The sequence below is a fragment of the Solanum pennellii genome, chromosome 11 (assembly GCF_001406875.1).
Source record: "Solanum pennellii chromosome 11, SPENNV200".
Lineage (NCBI taxonomy): Eukaryota > Viridiplantae > Streptophyta > Magnoliopsida > Solanales > Solanaceae > Solanum > Solanum pennellii.
Window position 1 is genome coordinate 65,744,936 of NC_028647.1, and position 12,112 is coordinate 65,757,047.

At 31.1% G+C, this 12,112-nt stretch overlaps 3 protein-coding genes across 5 annotated transcripts in view; 1 reads left to right on the plus strand and 2 right to left on the minus strand.

The window, feature by feature from the left end:
- Positions 1 to 5,405, plus strand: part of LOC107002928 (mitogen-activated protein kinase homolog NTF6) — a 14,726-nt gene extending 9,321 nt beyond the window's left edge. The window contains exons 7-8 of one of the 3 annotated variants that reach the window (XM_027913134.1): positions 1,272 to 1,458; positions 5,051 to 5,405. The gene's annotated coding sequence lies outside the window, so the exon portion shown is untranslated. Of the gene's footprint in view, positions 1 to 914; positions 1,051 to 1,271; positions 1,459 to 5,050 lie in introns of those variants that run through there. The other 2 variants (XM_027913135.1, XM_027913136.1) reach the window with 2 other exon arrangements.
- On the minus strand, positions 332 to 5,478 carry LOC107002927 (enoyl-[acyl-carrier-protein] reductase, mitochondrial-like). The gene is made up of 10 exons (XM_015201134.2): positions 5,207 to 5,478; positions 5,030 to 5,127; positions 3,653 to 3,784; positions 3,381 to 3,524; positions 3,208 to 3,310; positions 2,177 to 2,276; positions 1,636 to 1,712; positions 1,479 to 1,557; positions 952 to 1,070; positions 332 to 700 (listed from the first exon to the last, which is right to left on the minus strand). The coding sequence occupies exons 1-10, from the start codon at positions 5,395 to 5,397 to the stop codon at positions 607 to 609; spliced, it is 1,137 nt and encodes a 378-aa protein (XP_015056620.1). The 5' UTR covers positions 5,398 to 5,478; the 3' UTR covers positions 332 to 606.
- A 2,335-nt stretch (positions 5,479 to 7,813) lies between these two features.
- LOC107004307 (enoyl-[acyl-carrier-protein] reductase, mitochondrial-like) lies at positions 7,814 to 10,842 on the minus strand. The gene is made up of 9 exons (XM_015202531.2): positions 10,745 to 10,842; positions 10,316 to 10,413; positions 9,821 to 9,952; positions 9,312 to 9,455; positions 9,036 to 9,238; positions 8,868 to 8,944; positions 8,701 to 8,779; positions 8,206 to 8,318; positions 7,814 to 7,982 (listed from the first exon to the last, which is right to left on the minus strand). The coding sequence occupies exons 1-9, from the start codon at positions 10,840 to 10,842 to the stop codon at positions 7,889 to 7,891; spliced, it is 1,038 nt and encodes a 345-aa protein (XP_015058017.1). The 3' UTR covers positions 7,814 to 7,888.
- Positions 10,843 to 12,112: the final 1,270 nt, after the last annotated feature.

Genomic DNA, 12,112 nt, shown 5'->3' on the forward strand with positions numbered 1-12,112 from the left:
GGCCAGGGGGCGCGTCGCCCCCCTGGACCCCCCGACTCGCTGACCGGGCAGCGAGACCCCCGTCCTTTCCGTTTGTAACGGGTCCGATTCAAGGCATTCAACATAAAGTAATTATTTGCGAATATGCTGTTGTATAAGAGTTTGATAATATAATGGTATTGATATTTCAATTTTGAACTGCCTCTCTACTTTCTTCACAAGGTAAGTGTCATATTGTGTACACAACATGACAAAGTGGTGTGAAAAAAGAAGCACCACTTTGATTTGAAGCATCCACTCCTCTTCTCTTCACGTGCCCGAACCATATCTCATTTTGTTTTAAACATGAATGTCAATTAAAAAAATCCTTATAGTAGCAGTGAATCGTCAAATTCACATCGATTCACATCGAGACGATGTTCAGTCATAGTTTAAAGACAACAGGTTGAAGGTTGTTGGCCAAATGATACACACTTGGAATTCTAAATTGAACCTCTTTTGAGAAAGGAGAATAGATGCCAATTGTCTTATTATTTCTTGGGGATACATTTACCTAAACTGGCTTGATCTAACAACAAAGCTTATGATTACAGCACTCAAATTAGAATAATGTTAAGTACCCATGACTTAGAATTTAAGAATTTGTTTGGGTTGTCTTCCTCGCTTTCCCATTGCCTTTTCCAGAGCTGAATGAAAATCATCAAAAGGTGATACTTCCAACCTGTAAGAAAATGGAGGAGATTCAACGTCAGTTCCTCGCATCTAAGACGGGTGGTAAATGATCTGCCATTCGTCTTGCATCATTAGGCTAACAAATGACTTCCTCGCCCACTATCATCCGCAAAAACATTTTCAAATTTCAACTGTTCTGAATATTTAATTTTTCAATTGCATTAATATTCTAGTTAGAACATCTTAAACTTTTCTTTCACAAGGACATACTGGCGTCAAGTGAGAGAAGGGGGTTCATACTCGTATTTCAATTTCCCATCTCGACATAGGCCCAAAAGATAGTCTATCATGGATTGACGCTCTTCAGGTTTGTCTGAACTCATCCACCTCTGTAGCCAGAATCCTGTCAAGGTAAGTTCCTGAAAATATAGTTCCTAAATCAGTTCAGTATTCTTTTTCCTCGTGGCATACACGAGTACATCACTCACTATGTTCCAATATATTAAATTTTTACAGGTCTTAAATGCATATACTTGAGGTTCTATGTTTAGATTTTTTCATCTACTCCAATTTTAACTGTCTTAAACAAAGTATTAAAACCTCTAATGTATGACCTGCAGGTTACAAGAATTTAATAGATTCTACCTAATAATTGCAACACTGTGGATGCATCTCAAGATCTACATTACTGTCCAAGTTCTCATAACTTTATTCCACATTACTTACCTCACCTATGCTACTGCTCATTCAGGAATAATTGAAAACAGTTCTACCATAGAGCCACTTCTTCACGGGAAGAACATGAAAGTGAGATGCTTGAGACTTGCCTTGAATATAAAAGCAGAAGTAGATACAGTTATCGGTTTCTTTGACATCCCCCCATATGTCACCATAGTGCCACCCTGCCTGCAACAAACATGCTATATGTCTTTATTTCTGGCAAGTTAAATTGACTAGAAAATAAAATTAAGAATACCATCTTACTTCAGGAATTTTAGGATCAATGAAGCAGCATTGCCACCAACACAATTAAAGCCTAAAACAGGTTCAGGTATATTGCCCTACACAACATCAAAACAAATAATAAATATATGTTTGGAATGGAAATACCAATTAAAAAATGTACAAGAGAAGTAAAACTACTCCATCCATTGATTTTTTTTAGCCTTCTTTGGAACTTTAATTTAAGGACGCTATTGACTCTATTAACCTTTATTTCTTCTCAAATTTATTCATGGGAAAATGTATTTTTTTTTAATAATAACCAGGAAATTGTGAAGACTTCTAACAAGTTTGTTCAATCATCTATAGACGAGGGTAATCTTGAGGGAAAGATAATTAATACCTACTCGGTTTCTTTAATATCACTTATTTGGGACCAAAGTTAAGAACCAGAAAACAACTTGAAAGGGAATGGAGAAAAAACTACTTTAGAACATTGTCCCGACACATTGAAGATGTATAGGGTTGAAAAGGGGATAAGAAGAGAGGAAACTGAAATGAAGGAAAGCTTGTAGATTGTTACCAGAAGACCTCTGACATTCTTCACTTCCAATTGGCTTTCAGTATACACTTCATCAGCACCTAGTTGCTTGAGATGGGCTTTTGCTTCATCTGATCCTGCCCTGAGAGAATTGAGTTTATAATCCTGTGATACCTCATGCATAGCAATTTCTATTAAATTAAGAAGACCTAACATCAAACGCGTATTAATGATTAAAAAAACCCGAGACCTTATTCGTGTATAAATTCATTGCTTTATTTTCATCGGGAAAAGCACTCAAGGAAATTAACACAATTTATACAAAAACATTGGAAATGGAGACAGAAGATAGGAAGCTCTTCATATATCAAACTCATAATCCTAAAAGTGAAACTTGCGATTACATGAGACAGCCTTGAGAATTTTAGGAGAGTTTGGAAGCTACATAGTAGGAAAGATATTCTTTTAGGCTGCAAGTTGTAGAATGGTTACAGAAGTTAGCAGCACTAATCAGCGATGACTCAACCATTCCTAGAATAGTACCACTAAGTCGACTCTTGGGAAAAAATTGCTACAGAGTTTTTAGTGCGGGCTATTGGAGAACCATGTCTAAACATTCAGATAACCAATTGAATGGAAAACCCTCTTAATTCATAGAGAGTATCTGCCTCTAACAAACTTGCAGATCTTAGTACCGTTAGATTGCTGAATGCTCCTGAATAAAGAGGCAATTCTCAGGCAATCCGAGTTTAATGTCAAACATAAGGAAACTGCACCAGCAATAAAGCGGGAATTTTAGGATATCAGGAAAATAATATCATAATGGTAATATCGGGTCATTTTTACCATAGCAAGGAATTACAGATGCAAACAGAAAGGCATCTATCTTATGCAATTATAAACTTTAATCATAAGTTTCGTGTTGCCAAGGAAAGCAAGACTTTCACACCAGAGAACAAAGGAAGGTTTTCAAACCAGAGAATTAGACTGTGCTCTGAACAACTATTTTGAGACATAAGATAACTTCAAATTCACCAAGACCACAACATATTTTCAGCAGAGGTAAACTCCACCTGTCTCTAATGATATTGATGCTATGAATCCCACGGAGTCGAGCTAGTTGAATAACACATTGCCCCACTATGCTTGTAGCACCATTTTGCACAATAGTGTCCCCTGCTTATGAAAAACGTTAAGTAGAGAGATGGAAACAAGCAGTAAACATTAGATTCAAAACTTGGAAAACCTGATTTTAATGCAATAAAGTCCTCAAGCATTCTCAAGGCAGTCAACGGATTGACAATAACAGTCGCAGCATACTCCATTGGGGTGCTTTTATCAACTTTCTGCCACACACTTTGTTCTTTTACGACGTATGTCTGCCATGTCCCTGCACGAAAACATTGGTGTATTGATGCGTATCAGAATACCAAATTAAGTTCCTTCAGTGCGAATTAAGTCTAGTAAAGTATGCTTCGGGTGCATAACTTAATGTTTTAATGAGTAACAGATTTCTACCTGTAGAAGGTGGGGAAGGGATAACCCAATCTCCCGGGGAAAGACCCTTAACTGCAGAGCCAATGGCATGTACTTCTCCAACACCTTCATATCCCCCAACTGCAGGCAACGGTGGTCGGACAGGATAAACTCCTGCGGTACAATAGATTTGGGGAAATTACTGTGAAATAATGTTTCCTCTGTGAGAAAGTCAGAAAACTAGTCTTAACAATGAAAGAAAAGAATGGCCTCCATCAATGAGATCAAATGTTCGAAACTTTAAGCTACGTATTTAGTCCTTATTTGGAACGGATGCCTAGTTGATTGAGTGATTGATTAAATAAAAGAAAAGAAAAAAAATAGACTTAAGGGCAAGAAGGCATCATTTGACGAAAAGCAAGTCACACAAAGAAAAGCTAAATATTGCCTCTACCACCGCACCCCTAGTCCACTGAAGTCAAAAGTTGATTAACTTTGAAACATATAGAGCTAATGAGACCTACTTCTGTCCAAACATAGGCGTTATGAGCAAGTTGAGATTTAGAAACATCTATTTTTTTCTCTTGTAGCACAATGCACCAAAATGCATATGCAATACAACCCTACACTCTTATTAGATGTAATTTTTTAAGGTACTCTCTAATTAGATGTTCATACTGGCAAATTTACACTATGGAATATGGAATTGTTATAATGTGTTCACTGACAGTTGTTAATACTTCTGTTAATATTTGTAACTAATGACGACCATATACAATATCATGCACATGAGTTGACACCTTGAAGTAGAGCAACTGAGAGTTTGAGACAGCCAGAAATGAACGTGTGAAATTAAATCACATGTCAAGAACTTTACATACTGAAAGGTATAAACATAATTTATTAATTTACTATCAGATTATCGATTAACCATTTAAGAGAAAATCTCAAACCGTGGTAACCCAATATATAAAAAAAAAAAAATCAAAACCGTTACCGATCCAACTAAACCGTTAAGCATATTCCGGTTCGAGTTATTGGTCTCGGTTTTGTTTTGAACAATCCTAATATCATAGACCTTTTGAATACAATATTTGTGATAAGTATAGATTTCAGATACTTTTGTTTTGGTCGTGTTCAGCACGATCCTTCAATTTGTGTCTGTGCTAGTTAGCTTATACCTTCAGCAACAGCTTGCTTTAAGTGAAGTACATGTTATTCAGTAATACTAGCCTCCATTGACAATAACATATTCAAAGCTCCCACCTCCTAACTAAAACGGATTCCTACTATTGACAACTCTTTAATTGTAACATGTCAATATCAAAAACCAAATAAACAAATTGAAACGGTGAGATTAGTCAACATAAGTCTCTGCACATATAACCATTGTGTCATTATGAAGTAAAATACTCTAACCTTCAATTCTATTAATATCAGAAGGATTGATCGGAGCCGCGAGCATTCTAACGCACACATCATTGTCTTTAATTTCCACCGGCGGAAGCTCCGTCACTCTGCGATAAACTTACAATTAGTACCAGATAATTGAAATTTGAAAAAGTAAACTGAAGAGAAATGGAAGAGTTACTTAACCTAGTGACAACATCAGGAGAGCCGTGTTGATCGTAGACAACGGCCTTAGAAGGCGGCGAAATGGCGGCGGAATAATCTCGTACGGCGGAGTATAGAGGACGAGAACGGAGCCGGAGGACTCGTGAGAGCGGATTCCATGGTGAAACTCCATGTACGAGGGCTTTTAGGGGTACAATCCTAGCAGTCGCCATTACAGAACTTTCCAAAATGAACTATGGTGTTCTTATTTTGTTTGACCAAATTATTTTAAGCAAAACGCCTAATTTTTCATTTGTCTTAATTATTTTAGATACAATGCCTAATTTAAATATTGATAGCAACTACACGTATAACAAACATACAAATTATATTTGTAAGTTATAACTATAAATTGCATTTCATAACAGATTTATATCTGTTACGAAGCTTTTGATTTGTATAGTTCGCTATAATCATTCAATTTATACAAATTATTTAGTTTTCTATAATTCATTTATATATTGCAATTTGTATAATAAGATTTGTATTTGTATAATTACAAGTGTATAGAAGAAAATATATATATATATATATANTAAAATGACTAATTGTATATCAAAAATGTCTAATTGTATACCGCATCAGATGAAAAAAAAGAAATATTTGTTGTGAATTACAAAACTATTAATATAGTATTTAATGTGAATTAGTGATTTACTATTGGGCAACTTTCACATATAGCAAACAAAAAATTCATATTTGTATGCTATAGCAAAGTTTGCATAATTGCGCTCCATAGCAAACATAAAACTGTATAATTCGCTATACATATACAATTGTATAATTCGCTGGCCTAAATTGTATAATTCGCTGGCCTATTTCGCTGCAATTGTATAATTTGCTTTGCATACAGTTGAATCGAATTAAAATGTATGTATATTGCATAATTATAAGTGTATAGCAAGAAGATATATGTTTTTCTCGCTTTATACAAAAACAGAAAACACAATATATACATTTTTGTTGTATAAAGCTAGAGAAAATTGTATTTCACTGCAATTGTATAATTCGTTGGCCTTTTTCTCTGCAATATTTGAAGTAAAATATTTGTAAATTGTATAATTAAGTGTATAACACGAAGATATACATTTTTGCTTGTGTATATCCAATTTTCTGTCGCTTTTTACAAAACAGAAACAGAATTATACACTTCTGTGTATAAAGCGAGAGAGGCGAGCGAGAATGGAGTGTGGCGAGCGAGATTTTTGGGAGAGAGACACTGGCAAATTTTAGCTAATGTTTGCTATGGAGCACAATTAAATCAAATCCTAGCTATTTCATTTAATTTAGGTTATTAGTTTGCTATTATATATATTTTTCCCTTTGCTATTTCATACTGACCCGTGCTGAGCCCATGCTCAATATTCTAATAATATATAAAATCAAAAAATTAGTGAAGATTCATATTTTCAAACTTTGATCATAAATTCGAATATAGAAAATTTATATTTCATGATAAGCCCATGCTCAATATTCTAATAATATATAAAATCAAAAAATTAGTGAAGATTCATATTTTCAAACTTTGATCATAAATTCGAATATGGAAATTTTATATTTCATGAGATATAATTTATATAAAAAATTACATATAAATTATTAAACACAATAATTAACAATTTATATAATTTAAAATGCATAAAAGAATTTCAAATAAAAAACTTCATCAACTTTTAAAATTTCAGATAAAATGATATGAAGACTTGATAATTAGGATAGAACGCTAATAGTAGGTGATAAAAAATTGTTTAGTTTTTCTTGCAGTTTTCTGTTTCGTTTTTATTATGTTTATCATACTATTTTTTGTTGCGACTTTTTTCCTCCCTACTGCCTTTCATTTTGATGTCTTTATCTGATTTTAACTTGACACGAAATTTTTAGAAAATAAAAAGGACTTTTGAATCTTATGATATTAAATTATATATATGAATAATATATCAAAATATGATTTAATTTTGAGTTCTTAAATATATAATTAATAAAGTTATTAATATAAAAAAGAAAAATAATCTCTTTTTAAAACAAAATTTAAAAAAATAAGTTGAAACAAACAGAATATATGATTTCTTCGTATTTTCTTTTTCAAATACTTGATATTAGTATGTTTTCCTTTACTCAAGGATCTTAGAGAAAATGATACTATTGCTTCATTAATTGTTCAAGAAAAAAAGTATCTTAATAAATTTTTATTTTTTAATTTTATAATTTGTAAACTCTTGTTTAACCACATAAAAATAAAAAAACTTAAACTCACAAACTTCAAATTCTTTTTATAATTAATATATTTATAATTTTAAATTTCAAAAGTTCTTTATTCTTTTCCCATTTAATCAAAATTATGACATACAAATAACTAGAGAGTATAATTAAGAGACATCAAATCTTAGGAAAGATATGTTTGTTTAAATCTTAAACATGCACCAAAATAAATGTTTATTCTTGGCACATTCAATAATGTAAAAATTAAAAAAAAAAAGTTTATAAATTCCACCACAATATATTTTTTAAAAGTTTATGAAAAGAAGAAATAACAACAAACAACAAACAACAAAGTTTTTGAGTTAAGATTAAGAAGATATAAATACTTAATTACTAATTATTGATCAACATAATGACCAATGAAATTACGGCATTGCCCTTGACTTTATTATTATTATTATTATTTTAGAATATAAGAATTTGTTTCCTTTGACTTCCATGCCTCCCCATTGCCTTCTCAAGAGCAGTATGAAATTCTTCAAAATGTACTGAGTCAAATCTGTATCAAAATTTAAATTTTAGAATAATAATATCAAGAAATTTAATCTTATTAAATAAATTTTTATAGTAAAAATATAAGATTTAAACGTAAGTTTTTAGATTCACTAAAATTAGATAGGTTGAATGAGATGTTCCATATGAACTGATTTTTCGAACTTAAACAGAATAAACGAATCATATTTTCATGTGTTAATTTTACGAGTAATAAAGAGAGAACGTACTCATATTTTAATTTCCCATCACGAACAAGGCCCAAGAGATAATCGATCCAATCCCTATATTTTGTTTTTTCTAATTTCCACTCTTGCAACCAAAATCCTTTTAATGTAATATCCTGCAACAAAAGTTTCATTAATCAGTTTAATTTTATAAATAGAGTTGTCAATGCTTCTTTTTTTTAAAACAAAATATTAGTGAGATTTTTTTGAATATATAAAAACGTAGTAATATTTTAATCCTAATTAAAAAATCATGCCAATATAAAATACTTATTTGATTGTCATTGTATGTGTAGTTATGTGGGGCTAACTATATATGTATGTATGTTTTTAAAGCAAGTTAGATGTACGTGTATGTATATCTTTTCGAGGCAAAAATTGTATATATGTATGTGATGTATACGAGTATCAATTATGTACAATATTATTTTTCTAGTGGTCAATTAAACGTGGATGAATGACTGAAGTTAGGACGGACAGTAACGGTTAAAAACTAACCTTGAATATGAAATTTGAAGTTGATATAGTAACAGGTTCTTTGGACATCCCTCCATATGTAACCATAGTACCACCTTGCCTAAAACAAGATAGAGTTATTATCAATAAACTTAATTATAATCACTTATATTATAATCGAAAATTAAATTAAGAATAGTTAATCTCACTTCAAAAATTTGACCACCAAAGTAGCAGAATTACCACCAACACAATTCAAACCCAAAATAGGTTGAGGTGTATCCCCCTACAACATACAAAAGAAAATAATAAGTAATTATAGTTTTTAACGAAATATATAATTAAATATTATGGTGAATAAAATTCAGTGATCATACCAGAAGTGTTTTGATACGTTGTACATTCAACTCACTTTCAGTAAACACTTTATCCGCACCAAGTTTGATGAGTTTTTCTTTAACTTCATCAGATCCAGGATTATCTCTTATGATATTAATACTATGAATTCCATAAAGTCGAGCTAGCTGAATAACACATTGCCCTACTATACTTGTAGCTCCATTTTGCACAATTGAGTCTCCTATATATATATTTTTGAAATTAAACACATAGTGATCGATGTTTGATAAGTAAGCAAAAAAATATTAACCGACCTGGTTTCAAAGTGACAAACTCATTGAGCATTCTCAAGGCACTGACTGGATTAACAGAAACAGTGGCAGCAAATTCAATTGGAGTGTCTTCATGTATTTTGTGCCAAAGACTTTCTTCTTCTACCATGTAGGTTTGCCATGACCCTAATCAAAACATAATTACTAGTCTAATATACGTATTGAGGTACGATTAATTTAAAATAATATTGTGTAATAATAACATAACATATTAAGTATAATCACATAAGTACGGAGTCTAGAAAAGGTAAAGAGATTGTTTTCAATAGATCATGATCTGTTCACTTTTACATATTAAAAAAAAACAAATATTTTCCTCCAAATTTTTCAAGACCTAAAACTTCAGAGGCATGCAGAGTCCAGAGTAAACAAGTAAAAGTGAACAAAGATAGTGTAGAGAACATGTCAAAACATTTTAAAACGTGATTTGTAAAGCCTATTAAAAGGGTAAGAATTTGAATTGTTTTCATACTGAAGACTCGAATATTTACCAGGAATATATGGAGAACGGATAACCAAATCACCAGGAGAAAGAGTCTTAACAGCAGAGCCAACAAAATATATCTCTCCCACTCCCTCACCTCCACCCACTGCTGGTAGTGTTGCCCTAGATGGATATACTCCTGCCATTCGTCGAAAAATAACAATAATAATATATTTAGTATCATTTCACAGATTAAAAAATTTGAGAAAAATAGGATATACATTTATCTTTAACTCTACTTTTGTAGTTTAGAGATGCAGTATAGATAGGAAAACACAAATTACGAGTAAGCAGCTTATAAAGTCTTCTCTTATATCTGAACAGTCGGCTTATATTTGTAATCACTTTCTTAGATAAAATAAGACCGTACATATTTTATTTTCTAAAATCTTAATTATAAAATTATACTGAATATTTCTTTCGTTTGTATAAATTGACATACTTTTTCTAAATTCTAACAAAATAGAAATTAGCGACGAATAAAATAATTAATCAAACAAACCTTCAATTATATTGATATCTGCAGGGTTGATTGGAGCTGCCAGCATTTTAACACACACATCCTTCTCACTTATCTCCTTCGGTGAGATTTCAGTCAATCTACATTAAAATAAAAATTGCATTTATATATAATCATACTATATAAATTTTAATTACACTAATAATATATAGTATTAAACATTTAAATTTATTATGATAAGTTAACATGAATTTCACTCTAGATCAATTTCTAAGCATTAAAAAATCAAAATCATTATCACAAGTCAAGGATTAAACAAAGTAATTTTAAATTCAGAGGGATGCAATACGAGGGCTTAGACTAAATAAAGTAAGATCTGAAATATATGACGAATTTTGGTTAGTAGTTTCAGTCACGTTATATAAAAGGTAAAAATCAAAAATTTATAGTACGTTGATACGTGCTTCTGACCTGATGACGGTGTCTACGGGGCCGTGTTTATCGTACACGGCCGCCATAGACGGCGGAGACATGGTGGCTGCCGGAAAATGTGATTGCTTTGGCAACATAATTTCCTCTTTCTCTAGACTCAATTGATAAAAAATGAGATTAATAGTTGGGTGTTGCTACTTAAATAGTTATTGACTAATGAGAGAGCAATAAATTGGCAAAGATTATTTTCATTTATGAGAATTTACCTATATATATGAGAAAAAATTAATTGGCAAAGATTATACATGGGAAAAAATTAGGTACGTTACTAGAATAAATTAATTTTGTAATTGTTTTATATATAGAAAAGTTAAAATATTTTCCTATAATAATAGTCCCATATTGTATCTAGACATATTTTTCATAAGTATTTACTTATGAGAGCAAAACAGAAAAAGAATAAAGTATTTAAAGAAGTTAGATTTTTTGCAAAATAAGTCATATTTTGACTTAATACGAATTTTTGAGTCATGTGATCATAAATTAAAGATATATTAAATGTATTAAAGAGTTGTCAAAAATGTAATTTAATTTTAAATAGACTAAAAAAAATATGATAAATAAATTAAAATGAAAGAAAATATAAATTATTCTTGAAATGAGCAAATCTAAATAGTTCTTTCTAATTGGTGTGAATGGAATAGTTGAAAATAACATTGTATATTGCATATATCACATAGATCTCACGGATATACATAGATATACATAAGCTAAATGGATATTCAAGGTGATACTCACATATGTATAGAGAGAGAACGAGGAGAGGTAGAGGTAGACTAAAGAAATATCAAAGAGAAATGATAAGACAAGAGATGACTCAACTTTAGATTCAGAGGACATGACTTTAGACAGGATCGTGTATAAGACACATATTAGGATAGAGGTTAGAAGATACTGTAATATTTGTCTTGCTTGGGATGGTTGGTGACCGATGGTATTATTATTGTTTAATATGCTTCGATTATTGCACTATTATATTTTTTATTTGCGTCTTTCTTGTACACTATGCAGTACTTACGTGTTACTTGTTATATTTTCTTCAATGACTCCTTTGTACCATTGTTATGTAGGGAGTAACTCTTTATATATTATTGTAGTAACTCTCTAATTACAATTTTACATATGACATGCTTAAAACAATAACATTAAATGACATTTTAATAAATTTGACATATCTTTAATTTTATATTAAAAAATTCAAAGTCTTATTTGTTTTCGTAAATTCCTAGTGAGTCAAAAGTAAGTCAAGCAAATTGAAACGAAAAACGTAAAAATTTTAACCGTTCAAAAAATTGGATCAAACTTAAAGGTGGTAGACAGATAGAGAGAATATTTTCATAGACGTTA

Bases quoted from the DNA above. Each gene is read 5' to 3' on its own strand.
- LOC107002927 (XM_015201134.2), bottom strand. From the start codon at position 5,397: ATGGCGACTGCTAGGATTGTACCCCTAAAAGCCCTCGTACATGGAGTT. The intron at 2,277-3,207 runs GTGGAGTTTACC...CAATTCTCTCAG, and splicing joins ATCAATATCATTAGAGACAG to GGCAGGATCAGATGAAGCAA. The intron at 1,071-1,478 runs GCAAGTCTCAAG...CTATATTTTCAG, and splicing joins CTTCTGCTTTTATATTCAAG to GAACTTACCTTGACAGGATT.
- LOC107004307 (XM_015202531.2), bottom strand. From the start codon at position 10,842: ATGTTGCCAAAGCAATCACATTTTCCGGCAGCCACCATGTCTCCGCCG. The intron at 9,456-9,820 runs GTAAATATTCGA...TGTTTTGATTAG, and splicing joins CCGTTCTCCATATATTCCTG to GGTCATGGCAAACCTACATG. The intron at 8,945-9,035 runs GTATGATCACTG...TGTATGTTGTAG, and splicing joins AACGTATCAAAACACTTCTG to GGGGATACACCTCAACCTAT.